The sequence below is a fragment of the Aythya marila genome, assembly GCF_965140915.1.
Source record: "Aythya marila genome assembly, chromosome: 3".
NCBI classification, from domain to species: domain Eukaryota; kingdom Metazoa; phylum Chordata; class Aves; order Anseriformes; family Anatidae; genus Aythya; species Aythya marila.
In genome coordinates, this window is record NC_139044.1 from 77370464 (window position 1) to 77396034 (window position 25571).

General features: G+C 37.2%; 1 protein-coding gene across 1 annotated transcript in view; it reads left to right on the top strand.

Moving 5' to 3' along the window:
- Positions 1–25571, top strand: part of CLVS2 (clavesin 2) — a gene marked incomplete at both ends in the record, with an annotated part of 49498 nt that overhangs the window by 18083 nt on the left and 5844 nt on the right. Inside the window, one exon of the mRNA XM_082757777.1 lies at positions 23255–23365. Within this exon, the coding sequence (XP_082613903.1) occupies positions 23255–23365 (111 nt within the window). The remainder of the gene's footprint in view (positions 1–23254; positions 23366–25571) is intronic.

Consider the following 25571-nt stretch of genomic DNA (forward strand, 5'->3'; position numbering starts at 1 on the left):
ACTTCATTATTTCATCTGGTGCTGTTGAGGCCAGAGAGTATGGAGCTGGTGTGTGAGTATCTGTTTTTGTCTCACAATAACCCAAATAAAGGAATTATTTGAAGAAATATCTGCAACAGTGATGATCTAGAATCAGGACCTGTGGAGGTTCTTTATGTCTCATTTGCCGGTGGGAATGTGAGATTTGTGTTTTCTTTCTTGATATGAAAATCAATGAGATTCTTCTTATTTGGGGAACTTAAATTTACTTCTTTATGTGTCCAGATTGCCAGTGTTATCAATCCATTTTATATACACCTCTATGAGGTTTGCCTTATAAGGATATGCTGGATCATTTTTGTTTTCTCTGATGTTCCTAAATCTTGTGTGATCTTATTGGGCTGTGCACAGTTGGGTTTCTGTTACTGTCTTCTGTATATACTGCCGTTGCACTTAGTCCATGGCATAACAGCTGAACCTTTGTTGCTCTTCAAAACAATACGTTGTAATTTATTGTTATTTTTGTTGTTGTTTGTTTATAGTCCTTCAGAAGTGTTCAGCTCCTATGACAATTATTTTATTGAATCCAATTTGACTTTGCTTCTAAGCAAAAATTTTCGTTGGCTATAAGCGATTGTCATGCAGGAAAAGCAGTGTTATGATATCTCCCTAATGTTGAAAAAGCACACATGGGAGATTCCTGTAGGGGTACTGCCACAAAAACATGAAATTATATTGTTTGGCTGGTGATGGTTTTCTCTCATTTCATGTTTCATAATGAAAAAAAAAAATAGGACAATTCAATTCTCATATGTTTTGATTGGCATAACTAAGTTTAAATAGGTGCTAATCCAGTGCTTTAAAATAGTTCAGGATCTGAAAGTTTAGATTTATAACACATTAAAATATAAATATTTTTAAAGGAAAAAGTTAAGTATGAACTTTTTCTAAAAATTCAACTTTCTAGAACACTCCCAACTACGATTAGAGTATCTAATGGATAATACATTAAAAACAGTAATAAAAGTGTAACAAAACAACAACAACAAAGCAAATAGAAAAGAAATAAACCCAAAGCAAAACAGATTTTTCCATCCATTTTCTGCATATTTTGCAAAGATCAGAGCACATTTTTAAAACAGTCTTTTGAGTTATTATTACATGGAATGAGAAAGAGCTTGTAACCTTTTCCAGCGTCTTCTGTAATAAAAAGATTGAGCACATATGTTTGTCTAAATTTAATGAATATCCAAACATAGATATGGACTGAAATCTGAGGTGGCTACACTTATTATCCCATTGGTGGATATTTGGGTGTAGATTCAATGAAAAAAAAAAAAAAAGTTCAATACTAGTAAAGCCTTATATCAGCATCTCACTCAGAACAGTTCTGGCTCTTGTCAAAGTGCTTGCAGTTTCTTGGGTTACATTTTATGTTGTGCCTCACAGTTTAGGCTTGAGTTCTGGCTATAAAATAAGTATTCAGTCCTCTTATGATTGACACTAATGCCACAAAATCTGTGGCTAAAGATTGTGTTTTCAAGTGTATTTGTTATTAGCTTGCTCATGTAAGTTGGTTCTTAAGAATCAGCGAGGAGCTGGCTGATCCCTTTAACCATTTATTTTCCCATCCTTTATCCCTGGTGGTTTTAAGATATAAACCTTTTAAGCAAGTAAGGTTTGCTGCAAGTTGGGTCTTGTGTTTCAAAGCTTTTTGTTAGGAATATTCAGCAATTGATTTTCGCTAGAAAACCTGAGGGCATCTTCATACTACTGCTATCAGTATGATCCAATTCTGTTCTTCACAGAAATTCAGCAGGGGTGCAATTTAATGAGACCAATGAGAGGAATCTGACCACTCTATTTATAGAACACTAATTGATCAGGGTAGCCATGATAGTAGGAAACTTCAGAGAAAATCAATGTGGTATCAAATGAAAGTAGCACTCATGCTCTTAAAGAGACCTGCATGGAAAGCCAATTAAGTATGAATCTATTTGATGATCCATGGGGACAGCTAGGACCATGTGTGTTTTTCAAGTTTCAAAAAGGAAATCAAACTCAATAGCATCTTACTTGCAAGGTTACCCTTACTATATATTTTCTTCTTCATCCTATTGATATACTCTCCCATTAAATCTTGATGAATTGTTTTACTTTCATATGGTGACTGTAAATGCCTTCTTTTAAGAACTGCTCTTTGACAGCCTTTACAGCATTTTTGTAATGAGCTCTGATGTCCCTCTCTGAAGAAAGCAGTAACACTTTGTAGCAGGACTACATACCCTCTTGGCTATGTGTCCAGGGCTCCAGCACAGTCCCAAGTCTCAGGGTTTTCACTTACATACAGGAAGAAAAAGGTGGTCCTTCGATCTCCATTTTCATTCCTGTCATTCAAACACTTGTGATTGTGGTAGATATACAAAGCTTAACCATTTATACTTATTGCTAGTGTTTCTTAAAGGCCATGTAACATATTTTCTGCATGTACAGATCTCTGCTTCCTCCTCTGATTTCATTTTTGTTTCCTCATGATATCTACTGGAAGTCCTAAACAAACCCCCATGCTCCATCCCCAAGATTTTTATTTTTTTAATTTTGTCAGGTATTCTCCTTAACTGTGTGTATCTGCATGACATGGGGTTGGCTGCATTTCAATACAGTGTGTTTGGGTTGCTGTAGCAAGGTGGAGCAAGGAACAACCTCCTGTAACATGCTTCTGAAGGATCCAAAAGGGGAACACACATGCGCTTTGGTGACTTACCTATTCTAAAAAAAAGGTGACAAACAGCAAGGAGGAGAATCACTACTTAGACTTACATGCAAAGCTGTTCAAGCTAGTAACGTGCCTCCTTTCCTTTCATGATTAAATGTGCTTACAATTAAGTAGATAAAAATCTTGCTTCATTTTACAGCATATGGGATACAATGAGGAAGAATTCTGAGGAAGAATTCTTTTTTTTTTTTTTTTTCCCTAGTAAGATAATCAAAGGCATGGCATTTGAAATAGCTGCATAAATAATTTTGTTTTTCTGCTGCTGAACAGGAAAGGAGTAAATAATCTGTACCTTCCATGAACAGTTAATTTCTCTGGGCTAAATTTATATAATGGCAATATCTGAGAATGTTAATAATGCTACATTTTTTGTTCATTCAGTCTTAAGCATAGGTGGAGGCAGAGGGTTGTGCCTTAATTAGCTAGATGAATAATGTTAGAAATATTGGCAATTATCAATACGGTCTTCATCTTTCTTTAAGCCCCAATTGGGAATACAGTTCCCGATGACATCAGCAGTTGCCGTGGTGAACTTTCATAAGCTAGTCTTTAATCTTTCATTAAATCACAGACTAGGAAAGCAGACATGAGGACTGCAATGAAAAAATAATGCATTTGCAGCATTGATGTCTTCTCTGAAAAAAATATAAAAGGCATGACTTTGTGTTTTTGGAAAGAAAAATTTTCTGCATTGGTGAGCACACTCTACCAACCACATATATCATCCAAGCAGTACCATGAAGGCATAAATTGCAGGATGTGAACAGAGCAGAAACGTGTGGTACTTGAGTGTGATCAAAATCAAGTATGACGCTAGGGCCTGAGTATGATGAATAGCTCAGCACCATTATGCTCAGTGTTGGCGAATGGAGGTAAGAGTGGCAATTTTTAGTGGCTCTTCTTGGTACATTGGGCTTTAGACAAAAGCTAGGTATTTTTTAGTTTTGGCCAGAGCAACAGGTGTAATTTTAATTATTGAACAGGAGGACGCTAGAGACGAGTTCTTCATGTGAACTACCAGTGCAGAGATGATTAAATTTGTATTTGTGGAGGTGGATGTCATGGCTGAGAGATGGGGAGAGAAGAGGAAGGGAGTGAGGGCAGAGTACTTTGGGGCCTGTGCAAAGGAAAGTTGTTTGGGAAAAAAAATCGCCAAAAGACAGACCTGGAAGGAGCTGAACCAGCTGAGTAACCAGATCAGTTTAGGATAACTGCAAATTGTGTACAAATCAGATGTACCAGTAGACTTGTGTGGGAGGACATGACAGGGTCTGAGTTTCATTAAGACCAGAGTAGAGTATGAGTTGAAACTCAAAGCAGTTGAAACTCAGAAAAATGTAGGACCTCAGAATGCAGAAGAGCAGTGAGTGGGCTGTAGAGCATCTAGACACCACACAAGCAATGTGCACAGAGTTGGGAGGGCAAATGGAGAGTAGGCTGTGACTGACAAGTTTGTTGCACTGAGCTGAGAACTGAATTAGGAGTGGAAATATCTGCATCACCACTGAGGGACATAAATGTGCCATCTAAATCTTTCATTTTCCAATAGTCTCCAAAAATAGCAGTTTGGGTCAATATGTAATTGTGTCATTCTGTGCTATCTTGTCTAATAAGAGAAACCTCTTCTTCCCCATGAACCTTAATGTGCTCATGCTATTACAGCATTATGGCTCTAAGAATAACATCACTGTAGTTATTATTTGCACAGTTCTCAGCAGTTTGTTTCTGCCCAAGTTTTGCTCTACCAAAGCAAATTTTTGTTCTCTGTTTCCTTGTCCTCAACTAATAGGTGCCCATAGAGAGGACTAGATATTCAGCCAGTGCTTCTCTGTCTTCTATCTATCTATCTATCTATCTATCTATCTATCTATCTATCTATCTATCTATCTATTCATTCTGTGATGTGCTTGCTTTTTGGTTAAAGAATTGCAATAGCAGTTTCATATTTGTTTTCCTAGATTAGAAATAGAAAAACCATAATTTTAGAGTTTGGAAATGTAGAAGATTTTGAAAAGACATTAAGGAACAAAGCTACAACTGCTCTGCTTCATTCTGAAAATACATTAATTGAAAAAAAAACAAAACAAAAACAAAACAAACAAACAAAAAAAAAACACAAGCCGAAAATATAAAAGCAGAATCTATATATCTATATATCTATATAGATATTTTTTTTAACAGATAGTTTGGATTGATTTTCTTTAAAACCATGAAGTGTAGCTCACAAGCCTTTTATGTTTTCCTGGAGCTTTTCCTTCCTAGAAACATTTCTGACAATTTTAACTTAGTCAAAAGAAGTACATTAAGTGGTAATTTCTGTTGCCAAGCATTATTTGCCAATGCCTTGCCTTCTCACACATAGGTCTGTACTGGTGAAATGGTGCAGAAGTGAAATTGCCCAGGTCACAACAGGAGAAATGATCTGTGAGAGCATTCCGTTGTGTTTTCCTACCAGCACCAGGTTCACACTCATGTCCTTGAAAAATACTGCTTGCATGGATGACAGACTGTTACAGGGCTGCACATAGGTTATTGCTGTGAGAAGGGAGCCTTTCGGAGATCTTCTGAGTCAGTGGTACCATCTGTCCCTATTCCTGAGGTAAGACCGGATGGTGTGAGCAAAGCTCTGGCATGCAGTTCAGCTTTTTATTTGGCATTCCAGAGTTTGAATCAGCTACAGGCTGACAGGGAGGTTGGTTTAGAATAACCTGTTTTGTTCCATGTTCTGCAGCGAACTCAAAGCATAATCTGCTTTGATTCACATATTGTATTGCAGGAGACATATTTTTTCTGCAAAGCAGACAGTTTAAAAAATTATATATTTTTTTTCCTGCTGTTTAAATTGGGCTAGATGTTACTTAGTTTTACCCCTCCTCATTCAGAAGTTTGTTTTCCTTTTGAGAATTCAATAAAAACTAAAATAGGACTTCAGTCAGATTCAGTCAGGATTTACATAAACCACAAGCATTCTCTTCCACATAGTGCCAGCCTGGTTTTCTTCCCTGTTTTTTCTTGTGGAAGCCATGTTCCTGTAATTCCTTTCTTGGGTTTGATCGTTCCAACATAGACTGAAGTTCACAGCTTCAGTGAACGCATCAAACCTAATGTGATCAGAAAAAAACACACCACCAACCCTTAAACTGAATAATTAAAAACAAAACAAACAAACGAACAAAACAACAACAACAACAAACCCTGTGTCAGTAGAATAGAAAGAAGGGTCAAGTTCCCTACAGTGTTGTGTGGGGGAAGGTGGTGGCCTTGCAGTGGGAGCTGTGGTGTTAGAGGAGAACAGGACTTTACAGTTAATTACAAGAATGTTTGATTAGCTGAATGTTTGGGGGGATTGCAGTAACACTACAGAAAATAAAATCAGAGAATTTGAGCTTGCTGCTATTAGTGAGCTTTCAGCCAAGTAGTATGAAACGTTGGGCTTGTCTGTGGAAGACAGAACATGTATAGGGAAGTGCATTTCAGCATGGAGATGACAGTTAAACACTTGCAAGTGAAGTTAATTCTGTAGGGATGACACTTAATGGGAATAGGGGATAAAGAGGTCTTTGGCAGTGTGGTAAAAACAGGAACTGGACAGTTGCTGAAGTTGAAATAGAGTTAACAGATGAATCAAACTAACAAACAAAAGTAAGGGGAAGACTGCAAATGGAAGGGTGACATACAGCGTTGAGATATGGAGAGAGCAGTCTGTGTGGCATGGGGAAGCTGGGGAGGAGTGGAGAGGAGAGAAAAAGGGGTAATGCAGTAACTGAGGGCATCCCATTTCTTGAGCATTAACAATTAATTCTCGTTAATTAGAGAAGAATTAATTAGAATAGAGGCGGTACGAGCAGTGATAGAAAGAGATATTTTACAGTGAAAGATGCTGTAATGCATTTATATGCTAAAGAAAATGACAAGGGAAGAAGAGGGGGTGAGAACAGGAGCCGTCACTGCAAGAAAATGTCATCAGGAGTACAATTAGAGGAGCTGGTGCTGAAAAGCCACATCACTGGGTAGGTTTCCAAGGTAACAGGTGGAAGTGTCAGGGGCACAGGTGAAACCCAGGCATGGAGTGTACCCGCTGTGCGGTAATGACTTGGGGTAGAGTTTCATTTTTGTTTGCTGTTTGTTTTGCCCTCATTTTCAGGTTCCTAAAATAGATCCCAAGTTTCCCTTAGCATTACATAACAGTGAGTCAAATCCAGCATTTAAAGATCTTTAATTAGTTTTAACAATTGCATTTCTAGTTAACACAAGCAATACAATGAAGGCTGCTTTCCACACCAGCTGAAAAGACTCCCAGCTTACATGCACACAGGCAGCTTTTGCCAAAGCTCATCCACACCTCTGTCACACTCTTCCTGTGAAGCAAAATACTTCAATGCAGGAGGTCAGAACTTTCCTGTGTGTACTGCTTGTCTCATTCTTTGTCAGACATCCTTACATGTTTTCTTGCCCTGTACCCATCTGCAAGCTTTTGTGGTCACACCATGTGTGATCTCTGGTGCATCGCAGCATCCGCATCCTGCATCCTCCTGTGCTTCTGAAGCCCTGCAGCAGTTGCTTGTCCACAGAGATCACCAGAACTGGTGTCAATTTGATGTGGATTTAAACAAAGCTAGGCCTACCAGATTGGACAGAGAGTTACTTGCTTGAATTTCAAAATTTTGGCTTCTGGTTTGATTCTTGCTTCAGGCATTATTTCAGATCCAACGTCTCAGAAAAAGGTATCTTATCTTCCTGGCTAGGAGCTGTGTTCAGGGCAACTCAGTATGATCTTCTCTGGGAACACTTTTCATTTGTAACAATGGTAGATCACCCACTTACTCGTGCATGTGCTTTGAGAGTGAATATCATCTGTAATTTTTACTGCTTTATGTGGTACTGAAAAACACATCTCAGTGTGATACAGAGCAGGGAAGATTCATAATTTATGTGGACTATATAAGCTATACATAGCCTGATAATCATACCATGATACTTTTATTTTATAAAGTTGATGCTCTAGTACAATGTGCATAGCAAGCTTTCTGCACTGATGCTGGTTCTATTAACCTGTCACTACTTGTTTAACAATAGCACTTTAGAAAAGATCACTTTTTCTTGTTTTTTTTTTTTTTTTTTGGTTTGTGAACATATCTACTTTTATGTCAAAAAATACAGTGAGAGAGAGCTTTACTCCAACAAATAAAATACCTGTAAATTGATTTTTCTTCTGTGAAATGCAAAACCATGAAAAGGTCTTGATCACAGTATTTGTTTACTGTGAATTCAACTTCTCTGTTAGCCTAGCTTATATTCACACTGGGGCATGCTTTTCACCCTGCTGATGATAGGGGATAAGTTATTTTTATTATTATGCTTATGAAGCCTCTCATACAGAGAAAGCATTCAGTAGATAGTAATAGTGAACCATTTCCTGACAGGTATGTAATTTTGAATAAGAAGAATCTCGCATCCCAGGTAATGTACTCTTTAAGACCATCAGAAATAACTGTTGGTGTGAAGATGTACAATGCTACACATGGATTATTATTGATTTTGGATTTGTTAATTATGTAATCAAACTGGGCCTGATTCTCATCCAATGCAGGGTCTATCTCCTCTGGATCAGGTATTTGTGTTGCTGTAGCTGAGGTTCTCTGTGTGCTCGGACCAGTCAGAGAGCACTGGCGTCCTTCACCTGTGGGTGATGTGCATAGCTGGGCTCCTTCTGTGCCCTCACCTCCCACAAGTACCAATTTCCTTATAAATCATGGTTAAGGTTGAAATCCTTGAGTTACCTGTTAAAAATACAGTGTCATCCATGTATCAGTTGCTCAGATTATAGTGTTTGTTTAATCTTAAGATTATCTGGTTAACATTTATCTTAAGTAAAAACGATTGTTCAGTCCTGTATGAAAGGAATAGGGATGCTGAAGAACTAATGGATAAGACAGTAACAATTAGGAAGTTCTTTGCTTAGAGAATAGTGTACATCTTGCAGCCATTTCCATTCTGCTTTTCAGACTATACAGAATAGGGACAAAAAAAAGTTTCAACAACATACAATATGAACATAGGCATTTTTGTGGTAAGATTTTTCTTTAGAAAAAGCTATTCAGTAGAGATCACTATGGATCACTGTGGATGAAAACTCCTCCCAGGACATCTTAAAATGTATTTACACAATTAACCTCATAGTGCTTGAGTAGCCACTCTGTTTAATTAGTGGTATCTAAAAGGTTTAGTCTGTGTAATCAATAAAATTTAAAAGGTCTATAACTTACATTCAAAAATAAATGTATTTGCTTTGTATGAGAGATCATAATTTTACATTACTTCATATTTTTATTCATTTCCTGCTGTTTCATAATGGGCAGCTGCCAGTGGAGAATGTCTCTAAGAGAGAGCAGCTATGCCCGTACCAATAAACTAGACATTACCAGGGCTGCTGCCTACCGCTGAGGCTACAGAATGGCTACATTCTGTTAAATTTGTTATCATCCTAAACAGATGGCTACATGTGAAGAGCCTTTTGGGAGTGGTTCCTGGGGTGCAAGACCCCAAAGATCTCAAGTGAGTGAGTGCTATATGACAAATATTTCTTTGGAGATATTTGCACTCACACTTGTGGGGAGGTGGTGGAGCTGAACTGGAATATCACAGAGCTGAGCCTAGCAAACACGTTTGCTATTAACTGCTGTGGATCTTCCATGTTTAAAGTGTTTGCAGCGATAACATGAGCATATCTCGCATTGAATACATGTCATGTCTGGTGTCTTTCAATGCTTGGTGACATTTTGAGGCAGCTGAAAGATGCAGTAAAAATGCTGGAATCAGCTGAAAGTGTAGAGAGGATTTAGATAGGCAGAATGAGATTACTCAAGTTGTTATTTGACCAAAACATTGGGGTTAATACCTCCACTTCTACAGTGGCACCATGGGACTTTATAGAAACAGAAGTGGTCAAGACCTTGGTTGCTTTTTTCTGCTGAAAGCTGGCAACTCCGGCAAGCACAGCAATCTCACATGATTATGTGGGAGCTTTGGGGCAGAGTTGAGTCAGAAGGAGAAGAATCACTTACTGAAGTGCCAACAACCACTGTGCAGCACTGCAGCTTCCACCAGGATTTACCCTTTACAGGTCTTGTGTCACAGTCACAGTACTGAGCAATAACATTTCCAACAGTGTCACAGCTTAGAGTAACAAAAGAATCTGTTTGAATACTGAGGGTGTCTTAGGACACACAGACAGTGCTTGTCTGTCCTTTTTTCATCACATCTTCCCACATTAGATCTACGTGAAATTCAATTTCTGATCTTGGTGTATGCTTGCATTTTATATCATCACAGTAAATAACAAAGTGGACTCTATTAGTATAGCTCCAAGGTGCTGCATTCATACACATAAAAACATGGATGTTCTACTCCTTAAAAAAAAAATAAACAAAAATATTATAACCTTTGTGACTACAGCTTTTCTAAGAAGACTTGCAAATTTTCCGTCAGGACTAAATGAAAATTTTAGTGTCTTCCTTCCTTTTTTTGTTTCTGCAGACAAACATCAAATGGATCAAAAATGAAGCATTTCAGTTTGGGAAGGCTGCCAGTACAGAATGGAGTGTTCGGATACCTCACGTTCCCATTTACATCTAGGCTCTATCTGTTCCTGTCTCCAGGAGAGGCTACTGTGCACCACAGGAAATAGACTTCATCCAAATAGCATTGCCTGTAAAAGGGGATAGAAGCCTACAGCACTCAGACTGCAGTTCCTAGGGCAATAGTAATAACCAGCAAGCTTTTAAGCTTTTTGAGATATTTTCTCCCCCTCTGTCTCTTTTCACTCTCTCTCTCTTTTTTTAATTTAATTTAATTTTATTTTAATCCCCCTCCATCGTGTATTTCACTGAACTCAAATTCTAAGGTTGCCTTTGCCTTTAGTATATGGCAGATTTATCTACTGCATTCTTATCAAAAAACACTGAAATATTCATGCTGCTTTTAATTTTAGTGCTGCAAGGCTGTAGTGGATACGATGATGCAGGAATTTGTGCTGAGAAAATGGAAGACTTTTTAGTGCTTCAGCTATGTGTGAATATTTTTCAGCTGGGCTCCAAAGTGAGCAAAGCTGACTGGAGTATTGCTTTAAATTATCTATTTCAGTAAATATACAGCCAGGATCTTTAAACGGCTAAGCATACAGCTGGCGTCTGATATCTAGAATGTGGCTTGAAATGTTATTCATTCAGAAGGAGAACAGAAATTGGATTTATTGTACTAAAGTGTACACATACATACACATCAGCAGATTCCTTTGCCTGAATTACCAAAAAGAAGGGCAAAAATGCAACATATTAAAATTGATCTGATGTTTATTTCAATTGAAATGCATTACATTTTAGAGAATTTAAGTGAATTATCTTTGCATTTCTTATTTTCCTGTGCTGGCAGAAGGCAGCCTGTCTCTCCATGGCCGGCATTTGGCTGACTAATTGGCCCCTTGCTTGATTTGTTTTTCTTTCTTTTTCTATATAGCTTATTCTAGTCCTTTCTCTTTTTCATATGGTAACATCACATTTTCTCAAGGTCTGTGAACTAATGTGGATTAAAAGTCAAGCAGCTGCTCTAATACATAATTGATCTACCAGTAGGACACAAAGAACTGATTCTGGTTCTGAGATAGGAAATGTCTTTTTTTTGTTGTTGTTGTTGTTGCTGTCCTATACTGATGGTCTGAGCTCTTTAATCTATTTCAAATTAAAGTGAATAGGCTACTGAAAACTGACCCATGGTAATAAACTGTTTAAGATATTAATTTGATATTTGAGATATAATGTTTTTATACACGCACAGATTCAAAACTTTGACTTTTTTTTTTTTTTAATTTCAGTGTGAATTTTTTCATTTGTTGTTGAAAATACCTTATCTATAGGACTCTGTATTTATCTCTTGCTGTGATCCCACATCTGTTAGTACCTAACAGAATATTTTACTTGTTTAACTGATTTTTATAGTGATGTGAGAGCATTGTACCATGCTATTCAGAATCCCTCAACAACTACATCCCTTTGTGAGTGGACAGATTGAAAAAGGCCATGTCTGCTCACATTAATATTTGCTCTGATTTTGCTTCAGCTTGTCATATGTCACTTTTCTCACTTGCTGAGGAATGACTCTTGACTGTTCAGTTAAAAGGAGGTGGAAGCTTGTTTAAGGCTTAATGTTTAATAATATTCTCACTGAAGTGAGTTCTGTATTTTCAGGCTCCTGTTAAGGTACACATGGCAGTCACAGCAGGGACATTTGCAGCTGTAGCATGAATGACAAGTGGATGATGGTTGCATGATTGTGTGACTAATAGCATGTACGTGCCGGATGGTGGGGCATGGTACAGTGGATGGTGCTAATGGATGGGAAGCAAGTGACAGCCTTCAGGGTGTCTCTCCCTTCCATTAAGTCCATTCAGGCGTGCCATATGCCACCATGTACTGGGTATTTAATCTCCTGTTAGGATCAACCACTAACAATGGAGTGAAAGCAATGTAAGAAAACAGAAAATGTAATCCATGCTGTAGAATAGGGCTGCAAATCAGAAGGTGGCTAAGTCAAAAAAAGTAGTAAGAAAGGGGAGGGAAGTAATACCTTTTTGCTTACTTTTAAGGCCATTATATTTAAAAAAAAAAAAAAAGTTACACAGTCTTAGCATACTGCATTAGACTTAAGATCTGAATAATGCTTTAACATTAGAGCAATAAACATCTTACAAACTACAGTTATAAACATTTAACATATTACATGGGCAACAACAATACCTTTCATTAAACAATTGCTATATTTGTAAAAAAGACATACTTTCAGTTGCAATCAACCTTTGTTAGGTTGGTAGACCTCAGAGCAGAGCAATAAACAGTCTCAAAATGAATACTGAATTTCTTTCTTTTGCTGATGAAGTTAATCAGCATTGTAGACTTTCCCTGGTCTGTGAGCTGCATGCTTTCCCTTTTTTGGCATTTCTGTAAATCTGGACTCCCAGGTATGTGTTGATCCAGACCTAGGAGAGCAGCTCATTCCAAGCTTTTGGAAACTGAACCTGTTCAGCCTTAACTGCAGATATTTTGGCAGCATCAACGTTTTGTAAATCCTTGTCCAGTGAATGTGATGCATGAACCTTCAGAGTAAGGTAAGACTTTAGGTAGGTGGAATAAGCCATTTATATTTTCTGCAGGCACTTCTGATGAAAAGATGAGCAACCTCAGGCAAACCAAGATCTTGAGTACATTACATGGGGTAAATATTAATGTATACCTGCAAATCTTTTTTTTTTTTTTTTTTTATTTAGCTTGAGAATTCTGTTGTCACGTTGTTGTTTTGGCTGGTGATGAACTTCAAAAACAGCACAGCTTAGGAAAATGAAGAAATTTTGGAAAATATCAGATACAAAGATGTCATGTAACATCAGTGGTTTTATATTTTTTGTCAGTGACTGACTTGTTCAGAGCTGCCAGTTCTGAAAGAGAAAACTCCTTCATTGTTTTCTTATGTTCAGGAGGAACACCTTGTGTTCCAGTTTGTGCCCATGGCCTCTTGTTGTGTCACTGGCCACCCTTGATAATAACGTGGCTCTGTCCTCTTTGAACCTACCCTTCAGGTATTTATATACATTGATAAGATGGCCCCTGATCCTTCTCTTCTCCAAGCTAGATAATCCCAGCTCTCTCAGCCTCTCTTCAAAGTCATATGCTTCAGCACCTTCATAATCTTTGTGGCCCTTTGCTGGGCTTATTCCAGCGTGCCTGTGCCTGCCTTGTACTGGGGAGCCCAGAACTGGACTGGCACTCCAGATGGTCTCACTTTTTTTTTTTTTTTTTCCATATTAATGTAGTATAGAACGAGGCTATCGATATTTTCTCTTCCTGAGAAGAGATTTGCATGGGCTACACATCTGTCTTAGCAAGAAGAGGTCTGTATTTCTAATTTTCATCTTCTAACTCCTTTGGGCATACATTTTCAAGAGTTTCAAGTGTGATTTCAGGATAGATCAGCATCACATTTTTTCATTATTGAGCCAATAATAGCACAGTAGGTGTATTAACTGTGTCCTAGATATGTATGATAAAATAAATAGTAGTTTATTTGCCCAGTTGTGAGCTTCTGTTTTTTACTGTTAGAGTTTCCTTTGTAGCAACTAACACAGAAACAGCCATGCTCATATAACTTAAAAAGACAGGGAATTGATGTCTGAAGTTAGAATTCAACAACAGTGATTTGCGATCCTCCAGAGTAATAACCAGAATGACAGTTCTCCCTCAAACAATACTGAAATTCCCTGGGCTCTCAGGAGAATTTTACGTGTGTGTACTATCAGTAGTCATTCAGGAGTGCAGAAGAAGAGGGAAGCTGAGGTTCACTTACCTTATAGGAAACCATATCTTTTCAAGTGCCTTTGCAAAGCTAAAGCATAGCTGGGCCGTTCAGACAGAGGTTTTCTTAAAGCTGAAAGGTTAACATAAATCTCCATTCTATATTATGATGAAGACATTTGAACACTCTTTGGAACTGGAATAGTTTTGCACTGTTGAAAACTGACCTTTTGAAAATTTGTATGCTGCATAGTTCAAGATACCTCTACTTTTAATAAAATATAACACTTATTAATGGATCTCTAGTCAGTTTTTCTATTTCCCTAGTAATTTAAAGCTTAATTATGCTGCATTCTATATCTCAGTGGCTGTCCTCAGCTGATTTTTCTTAAATCACTATCCCTCCAATTTTACAGTTCAGTTCAATTCTCAGGACTCTCATTTGCATAGAGTGACAGATTAATATTGGATGGCTAAAATGATTACTGCTCTTAGTGCCTACTGCAGTGATGAAGATTGATTTCTCATAGTATGAGGAAATGTGGTTCATGAAATAACTCCTGAATCACTGCAGTTTTCAGTCTATTGTATTATTGTTAACTGCAACTGGTAAAATGATAATCCAATTTTAATTCATCCTGTCTGAAACTAAGAGTTGCATGTCTTGGAGAAATTTGGAGAATAAAAATGTAGGCAACAGTTTAGAAATTTTCTATTTGTAGGGAAAAAGTGATTATTCTGGTTGGAGAATTGGTATCTTTCAGCTCAATCGTTAATTGTTGGCACTGCAAAGCTACGCAGTGTTGCTTGAAAACTGCCACAACAAGGAAACTTGCTTTTTTGTCTCTATGCAGTATCTCTGTACACCTTATCCGTCTGCAGAACTTTTCACCCCAACAACTGTACAGGTTTACTGGTATATCATTAAGGATGTAGCTTCATCTTTATCATTCAGATGTATATCATTCAGATGTAGCTTCTTGCAAATTTTGTCTGAAGACAAAACAGAATTAAAAATCTGCAGGTAGGCTCTGGTTCTTCTGGGAAATTGTCAGTTGGCATGATAAGCTGAAATTACATGGAAGCCATAAGATTTGGTATTTAGTTACCCATTTTGAGTTTAGGTTTTCAAAGTCATTTCAGTCTTGGGTTGTGATTAAAAAATGTGTCCTCCATTTAAGATCACTATTCATTTCTCTTTCCCTGCCTTTCTGTTCAAATTTTGAAAAGAAATATGATGAATATGTTTTTCTCTTGTGCATCATGGTAATTTCTCTATATTTCTTTCTGAATTAACTTTAATTTAATCTCCTGTTTTTCATTTCTATCTTATTTCTCTGATTTCTGCTCTCTTATTGTTTCTTTCCATCTCTAACATTTTCTTAAGGTTTCCCTTCCTTCTGCTATGAAGGAGCTGTGAGATAACACAAGAGATCATGTTTTGGTTATACTACACAGAACAAATAGATGTAGCTCCCCTAAGGGAAATCAAGATAAGTTGTTAACCTACTCACATTTGGAAGTGATCACTGCACAAGGCAGAAGCTATCTGTTTCAATGTGACAATTTGTGCTCCTCTTTGAATGGCCTTTGGGCTGTGGGAGGCTTTCCTCATCATGAAAAGCACCATGACAGTCATTCTGCAGTCAGTGGTCTCAGTAGAAACCATGGGCTGTTTGGAGATGAGGTTAGCCTCCCTAACTGAAGGATGGTGACTTAAGGACCGGAAGCTGAGATGCTGGTGTGGCATTTCATTCTCTGGTACACAGTTCCTAGCCAAAGACTTTTCTCTTCAGGAATTTGAGTATGGCATTTTTTATGAACAGTAATTTCCTAAATTATTTCTATTCCACCAGCATTATGAAAGTATTGTTGCTATATTTATACACTGCACAGTTTTCAGTATAGTGTTTTTCCATTTATCTGTAATCTTAATCTAATAAGACATTCACAAGCTGCCTGGAAAATGGATTTTTCTCCCCCATGGGAATTTCCATAGCACAAATCACCATCTGATAATTGCCTATTGTAAAAAATGATTTTCATCACAGGAAAAGAAAACAGTATAGAAGAATAGAAAACCCTATTCTACTCTGTTTCTTACTGTTTTTCTGTTTTTAGCAATTTGAGGACATCATTACACTCTGAATTTTTTTTTTCCCTTTATAATATCATCACATATTCCAGACTGTTGAAGTGATACTGAGAATTAAAAAGGAGAGAGTGTTTACAGCTGAAAATAGAATTCTCCTTGGAAAATGGCATTTTTCATTTATTTTTTAAAATTAAATCATTCATTTTTCCAAGTTCAAAATGACAAATGAGCTAAGGGGAAAAAATACCCCAAACTCCAACCCCTTGTTAAAACAAGCAACTTAAAAAAAAAAAAAAGATTTTCACACAATTTCTAATGAAACTTCAAACTCTTATAAAAAAGCAGGCCAAATTCTCTTGAAGTTAATTTTAAAAAGTAAATAATTCCAAATGAAAAGTAGAGCTTTTATGCAAAATATTTTCTTTATCAAGCCCATATAATTCAAAACAAATGAGTGATCTGAACCTTTTATCCAAATAATGGAAACATAAAATCCATGTAGATTTTATATTTTATTATATTTATATATAGTGTAGACACGTGGTCAGATGGCTTTTCAATCCCTTTCCTCATAATTAATCTAACCAATATATAATTTTTATGAGTAGCATATTGAAATGAAAGATGGAAGATTATTTGAAATTAAAACAGATACTTAGTAAAAAGAGCAATATTCTCACTGGATAGATATCATCTCTCTCTGTTCTCAGTTCATTCAATTTAACGTATTTCTATATGAGCTGTAAGATAACATGACTAATACAAATGAAAAAGAGGACTGCCAAAAGTCAAATTGCCTCACTGGAAGCTTCTTAGCAAAATGACAACATCCAGTTCTAGATAATTAAATCTTATTTTGTGGAAATGCCACTGAATGATGTCAATTTGCCTTTAGGTAGTGCTCTTTTAGTTGAACACAGTAACAGAAATTTATCTAGGCACTTTTAGTTTGTCTTGAAAATGGTTTAATATTGTTTAATAAACAAGAAAAGCTTAAGCTAGGAGAGGACAACACCATAATCCTACAGAGGGAAATTGTTAAAGCTAATAATTGTAGCATATAGGAGGAAATCTCATAGTCAATATCCCTATCATTGAACAGTAGTTTTGATCCAGCTTCGTTAGATTTTATAACTATTTCAGTGATCCAGGAAAATTTCACCATCATTGAAACCTGAAAAATGAAATACTTTTGCTATAATAGACTGGAAGTAACCATCTGCTCTAGTATGTTTACATTAGCAAATTTTTGGGGTCCAAACCTTAAAGAGCTTAGGACAGAGGAGCAGAAGGATCACAAGATGAAGTCTCCTGTTTTTACAGACAACCTGGAGCTCAGCTTCCTCATAATTTAGTAATTTCCGCCTCAAAGCATCTCTTGGATTTGTTAATCCTTGTGAGTCCCTTTTAATTCAGGATATTCTATGATTCTATGGAAATAAGCTCAGATGCTTATTTCTCCCCAAAACTTGTTGGACTTTTGTTGATTGAAATCTCTCTACCACTTTCCAGCCTAGCTGTGCTCATGTGGACCTTTTTCTCTTTTGTTCAGGTGTCAGTGTTGTCTTTGTTTTGAATGAGTCTTTCTTTACCTGTTATTTATTCTCCCTAGTGTGTTTAAAGATAGTATCTGCCTTCTGGTATTTTGTGAACTGAACAGTCCAAATTCATTTAGACCCAGTCTCTCTATCATCCTGCCATACCACTTCATACAGTCCTAGTCTAACTTCATGTCTTGAACATAGGTGATCTGTCTTGACACACAAGTTACTTTGTTTTGAGACATTATAATTACACTTGTCATGGATGGATGCCTGCAGGAAGCTTGGTATTAGAAATGGCTTGTTCTTTAATTCCTTCAGTGAAAGTTGCAGCTTGGGAGCAAGACTGTGGTTTCCTTTTCTCGTGTGGACAGCAGTGACTTGGTTTCTCTGGTACTTTAAATCTTGTAGTACCAAGGAAGTGAAGGTTTGATCTTCTAATTAGAGCTTTTTTGTCTTTGATTTTCCATAGTTTCCTCTTTAATTTAATTTAATGCTAAAAAATAAGTTTAGTCACACTGCATCTTGCATTTCTTATAGAAAGTAGAATGTTCCAGTATCTTTCTTGGGGACTTTTCCATTACAATTATACTGTTTTGGTTCATCATAATGATTTTTTTTTTCTTTTTCTTCTCTGAAGTGCCTGACTTTTTTGAATAGCTGGAGGAGATCTGAATTTGTTATCTTCAGGGATAACTCTTAAATGTCTTTTACAATATTAATAATTTAATACAGTATCTTTGAACTTGTAATTTTTGTTATGAAGAAACATTTTTCACAATTTGGACATGGTGGTCTCTTGTTGCCCGCAGATGCTACAGTCTGAATTCATCACAGCACTCAAACAATGCCTTAAGTAAAGCATGTGAGTGCGTTCATTGTATTAGTCTAGACAGCCCTTTGAAGGATGCCTTAAGGCTGCCCACAAAAACAGTTTCACTGCCCATAAGAACAAGAAACCCTTGGGTATAACCTCAGAGCACACGTACCCAAGAGCAGTGTTAGTATGCGACACAGCGTGCCCAGTGTGGCTATTTGCAGGTGACAGGCAATGTGCTCTTGAGGTCATGATGTGACTGGGCTGTGGGTGAATCTCTGGGCTTGCAGTGGTCCCAGTGGCATCTGAGACTACACTTCTAAGGGATGTGCAAACAAAGTTGAGGTTAGTACTGATTTCAGCTGGGGGAGCCAATTCTCTAAGAGTAGACTTAAGAGATTTAAATGTAGACACAGGACTCAGAGTGGAGAGTACTGTGGGCTTGAAGAAGCTCTTTTATTTTTATTTTATGATAATGGTGGAAAATTGTATCAATACAATAACAACAATGACACCACTAAGAAGACTGATTTTCAGTGGTAATTTAGAAAGAGTTTCTTCAGGTCTCAGCAGAGAGCAGAGAACCCTATGAAACCCTTAGAGCTGCTTAAGATCATGGTTGTACCCAGCAGAGAGTGGGATGTGGTGTCCAGCAAGAGGAAACGTGGTCTCTTAGCATGTGCTGTGGGTGGTAGAGGCAACATCAGCTGGCTACTTGGAAGTGAAGCTGGTAGAGACAGGTCATATATATTATGTGAAGCAGAAAGAGAAAACTGCTGTGCTGTGAGCAAGCAAAACTCTACTGTCAGGATTGGAAACCCAGCAAGGTAGCTTGTGTGGGGTCATTCTCCATAGTTGGTCTGTGGACATCAGAGAAAAGATCAGATACTACCATGCACTGGTAGTCACCTAGTCCTGCAAACAACAGGGTAGAGGCCTGCCCCTTCCTTGACCCCCCGGTGCTTACTATCACTTGTAAACGTTGAATCACAAGGACTGCAGGCCCTAATTGTAACCACCCATTTTCCTGCAGGTGTGGTGGAACTGCCATGTCCCATGTTCATCAGGAGTACCTTTAGGTTGTGCTCTTCTGCATCATTAGAGGTTATTGTAAATGCTAAAAAATCCACACATGGAATATATATAACTAGGTCTTTTCAGTGTATTTTGGTAATACCCCATTTGATTTGTTACTTTTCCAGTCAAATGTGTGGCTTACTTTATGGCTGATCTCCATTTGTTACTGTTTTCTGGCACGGGATATCTTTTTCGTAAGATTCATATGATTCATGGATTACAGGTTTTTCTGTTGAAATTCAATATGTCTACAAAGGCAGTTGTGACTGCCACCCTGCCTGTGACTTAATCTACATTAAACCAAACCAAACCAAAACAAAACAAAACACCACTACCACCCACAAAAATAACGTAAGAATCAGTGATTTGGAAGAAATTCTTACCTGCTGTTTGTGTAGGATGGCCATCTGTCTGGCAAATCCCAATGAAGAACTCAGATACATTTGAGAAGAGCCAGACAGCCTTCTGACACCTGTTTCTCCAGAGGCTGTTGTGTCTTATTCTGCCTTTTTATTTTCTTATCAGATGCTGATGAGACTGGTGTTTTTGTTGTTGTTGTTGTTTTATCTGCATTCAGGAGATCATTTGATTTGATTCTAAGCCCCAGAACTCTTGATAATGCTAGGTCATTCTGACCAAATCTCTCTTTCTCTTTCTGGGTCTAAATTCTGGAGGTTCTCACAGTTCATATTTCAGGAGGTACTTCTGAAAATGGGCATGAGAAATTGATAAATACCCAAAATTCTTAGTCAGTTTTGGGAAAGACATTTAGAATTGCTGAAAAACACCAAGACAAACTGTGTTTTAAAACCAAGTCCCATGTTGTATTTGAGGATCATTCCAGATATATTAGTGATTGTCCATGTAAATGGATTCCAAGATGCAGGACAAGCTGAAATGTCAAAGTGATACTTCCTAAAGACCCTCCTTTTATCTTTTAGAAATGTAATATCTTCATATATCACCAAGTATTGACAGAGCATCCATTTTGAGCACACAGTAGAATATAAGTACCACTGCCTCTCTCCTTTGAGTCTGTCTGTATGGTTATTGAGATCCTATTCACAAATTGTCCTCAGTTTCTGTGAGAGGATTTTTTTGAGCAATAAAGAGCAAACACTCAGTTTCTTTGTGCGTGTAAGTTTAGGGACACTTCTATTAATTTAAAAGCTTATAAAAGTATTCAGGAAGGCATTATCTATCATTAGGAATATCTTGTTTACTTTGTTGTCTTCCATATTACCTGCATTATATTATTTTATTATTTGATTCCCATGAACCTTAACACAGTTACCATTCCAGTGTTAATTCTGAAGATATCTTCAAGGACAGTTAGATGAAACTATTAAAAGATGTCTTCTGCAGATATAGTGTATGTTCTTTTTTGTGTGCAGCATGTTGCACTACACTGTGCTTCCTTCCTGGAGTAGCAGCCTCAATAAACCAAACACAACCTTCTGTAGATGAATAGTATATCCTGCAACTAAAGGTTAAGGTGTCATCTAAAGATTTATCCTTCCTAATGGATTCATTGGGTTCCTGTGATAGGCACATAATTTACTACCTTTCATATATCAGAGATTGTGTTCTCAAAATGGTGTTTGGGGATTTATGATATTGAACAGGGTGAATTACATGTGAAATTATCAACCATCCTGTTTGACATTCAGTCAGTGTTGACAAGAACTGGGCATTTAGCAAGTAGCACAATCTTCCAATAAGGTTGTTTAATTTCAAGGCTGTTGTTAATCAAATGGTTCTGGAGAAAATCTGTAAAGTAGGCTGTTAATCACATTGGCTGTTGAGCTGTGACCAGCGAGATGTCGGTGGTGTCTGTTGTAGCTGTCATACTGTCTGCAGAATATTGTTAAGGTATTGCCTCCTTGATGGGAAATATTTCATGTTTCAATCCACACAGACATCACAATTTAGAGGTGGGTGGCACACAATAAAATGGTGACAGAGAGGTGGGAAAAAAGACAATACTGTATTAATCAAGGAGATTGAGATTTTGGAAAACTAGATTTGTATAGGTGTGTCTGCATGTGTCAGTGCTATGCAAGGCACATGCACATGTACAAGACAATGATGTCCTTATTCTGATTCTGCCATTTTCCATCATGTCATGTTGCTTCTGTATGGATAAGACTCCCTGAGTTAGGAATGCCTGCTGTACTTTTGAAAAGAGCAAATGGCCTCTTTAGGCTTCATTATTGCTGCAGCTCTGTACACACTTGCAGAACTAAGGAGGTTTCTTGACACATGCACTTTTCAAAGTATATTACTGTCTGGAAACATTTCATTAAAGATTTCCTTCCTGCAGTTCCTGCCTTTCTCATTTGAGAGGTCTTGGTTGATATATGCTTATGTGCTTATGATTTTTGTTTTTGTTTTTGTTTTTGTTTTTGTTTTTGTTTTTGGTGGGCAGTTTGGCTTCAAATGACACTTTGTGTGTTATGTCTACGCTGTTGGATGCTTCTACATGGCCTGCTGTCTTGTCTCCAGAGGAGAAAAAAATATACCTTTTTGCTCAGAGGGTCCTGTCGTCCTGTCTAACCATTTGATCTCCTCCTTCTGAGCCTCTGATCTCACAGACACAGGCCTGAATCTGCCATTATTTCAGCCACACAAAAGAAGTCATAGCTGGCAAGCGTGTCCTTGTCTGTACCTGTATTGTCAAGCCAGATAGACGAATTGCTGCTGCTGTGAGAAAATTTGGTTTTGATCTAAGTGACTGCCATTGTTGGCTTGTCTGGAACACCTGTTGAATAAGGGTTCAAATAGAAGCCATTCATTTCATAAGTCTGTATACCCAACAATAAGGGGATTTGCATCAATTAGATACCTGTAAATCTAGGCAACACAGAAGACAACAGCAGCTTTTTGAATTGTTTGAGCATATGATCAATCAAGCGAAACCAAACTGAGGATATGTAAAGAATCTGGCTATTGCCAAATAGTATTCAAGGACGGAGAGGATGTCCCCTTCAAACTGACAAGCCCTTTGACATATTCTTTTCACTTGGAAGTTGAAAATGCTGATCAGAATCTTTCTGAGGGAGTTATCTACCCCTTGTGTTCAGTAAGAAAAAAAAAAGTTATTGCTTCAACACAGATATTCTATCCTTAAATTTAAGCTCCCAGGCCTCTCACAACGTAAGAAGAATTACAGTCATGGATATTACACAACAGTTTATGCACAATATCTAATGCATTCTCAGTTTTATGAAATATAAATAATATTGGAGACACTTCGACTGGTAGTTTAGATTTACACCTGCTTTTTTAAGGTGGAAATGAGGGACATTTCCAGTGCTCATTAGTGACACTGGAAGAGATAAATGAATACAGTGAATAAAATTCCATAGAAGTGGGAAGGAAAAAAATATATTGTATAGTTGGATTATGGAAAAATCATAGATGTTTTAAACATTTCTGGAGTTTTTTTTTTCCCCCTTCACATGGAAGGCTGGAACACTACTGAGAGGACATGGTTTTGAAGAACATTTATTCTCCTTTAAGGCTTATTATGAAAATTAAAGCATTCAGCATAACAAAAATGATTTGATGCATGTGAGACTTCTGTTATGATTTAACTTACATTGCCTGTTTTTGTTTTGTGACATACAGGACAGTTTTCCAGCTCGTTTTGGAGGAATACATTTCGTCAATCAACCATGGTATATCCATGCCCTCTACACAGTTATACGGCCCTTTTTAAAGGAGAAGACAAGAAAAAGGGTATTCTTCTGTTTAATTTTCCATTACCTGGCAATTGTAGTAAGCAGTTTTATCATGCCGTAAATTAAGTAGATATGCACAATATACCAGCTTGTTATCGGTGGAAAGTGTTTAAATGCATCTTCATTGTAAAGAGCATCTTTACCCATTTTAGAGACAAACACACATTTATCCTTCAAGGACACAGTCAAGCTGTGTACTTAAAGGTATTTTTACACACAAGCATATACTTTCTCCTGGGCTATATAAAAATACTGTCAACATTGTAATTTTTATAAGAAAGTAATTGCAATAAAAATTAAAATTATTCATGTTTTCATTTTATGACAGAGTTAGTGAGTACCAAGTCCTTTCCTACTGATTTCCTTGACATTAGCATGATCTAAAAACCACAGCTGGTACATAGGAACTTGTACATAGTGACTTGAATGAAAGGCAATAAAAGGAAATATGTGTGCATGCATGAGCATGAGCAGTCTTTCAGATGTTGCTTACTTTGCAGCATTTGCATCAGTGCAATTAAATTAGAGGTTGGTGGTAATAACACATAGAAAGTTATTATTTCAGAAACAGGAAATTTGTCATCCAGGAAAACACAATCAACGTTGCATACAAAGCCACTGAAAAGAATATGATGATTTTTGTTTTTGTTTGTTTATGGGGTCAGCTCTCTAAGGAACTCTATTTTCTTTCCTCAAACACAGACCACATGGCCACAATAATTTTTGGTGTTTAGCTGTTTTTTGCTGACAGATTATGCTTGAGAGGTCTCTGGCATTTTGAACTATAGATCACAAAAGCTTTTATGTAATATCTGTTATAAATATGCAAATGAATGCTCATTCTTCAGGATCCAGTTGCACTCCACCAACCAGAGCTTCAACAAAGAACATTACAGTGCCAGATATGTTTGAGGCCTATTTAAGTCAAGCGCTGCATATGCATAACCAGGGAGTAAAGTAAAGCTCCTGTGTGTGTTACAAGATTAAAAGTGGGAAGGTAGTTGAATGTAAGTGCTTATCAGTTAGGTATCTACATTTTTATTAAGATGCCTGAATCTGTATTTTATATTTATAGAAAAGCTAACTTTCTACAACTGTTTTGTCAATTCTGAATCAGGTCGTTAAATACTTATTTGGAGTTCAAAATTTATTTTCAAAATGTGAAAGCTATGAAAGCTATGACCACCTCTTAAAAATAAAAGCAGCTTAAAGGAAAGAAGAGAGAAGGGAAGAGAGGAAAAGAGCAAGGAAGGAAGGAAGAAAAAGAAAGAAAGAAGGAAAGAAAGAAGGAAAAAAAGAAAAAGAATCACGGAAAAAAAAATCACACAGAATTATTTTCATAATTTTATTAGGATCTCATTATTTATATTGTATTTATCCTGAATTATTTTTGCATTTTTTGAATAAGTCTTGTAGATTTACAACTGACAATTATATTCAGATGAATGTAGTACTAGGTATGTATAAAAGTAATTGCTAAAAAGTGAAACATTCAGTTTGAATGACATGGTAAACCAAATTACTTATGCCATGAATATTTGTTCCCTCACACAAGGATATGTTCCTTTCTGAGACGGAAGAATATTACTGGGTTTGCATGTTTATATTAAGCTTCCTGTATCTGCAGTTGACTGGAAGGTAGGCTAAAATACAAGACAAGCATATATTTGGTGTTCTTGTCTTTCTGCCCTTTGAATTTAACTGTGGATAAATCATTCTAGGGATACAGCTGTCCAGAGAAGTCCTTGCCATGTGAAGTGGGATGTGAATTGGTAGCACTTGATATGTCTGTGTGTAGACCCCTGCTTGCCCCATGGGGAGCAAAAGACAGAGTTATGAGGCAACATCCTACCTTGCCTTTCTGGCTACTTCTGCACTAGTAAATTAAAAGAGTGCTGGGCACTGCTATTGCTGCTGTTTGATTGTACAGGCACTCGCTGGTATGTCATTGGCTGGTGCCAGCTGGTGCCTTCTTACACAATGCCCGGTCCTAAAGGACCCATGCTACTCTCTGGTCCTTGCCATCCTATTTGGACAGGTCCTTTTGATAAGGACCAGTGAGCAGCATGGATGAAGTGAGTCTCTTCTAGAGATAAAAGAAATTTAACCATATGTATGTGAACTGTGCCATGACACTTTCTCCTAGTGCCTGAAGTGAATCCTGAAGTGAATCCTGGTTCATTTGCTAAGCTGGTAATAACTAC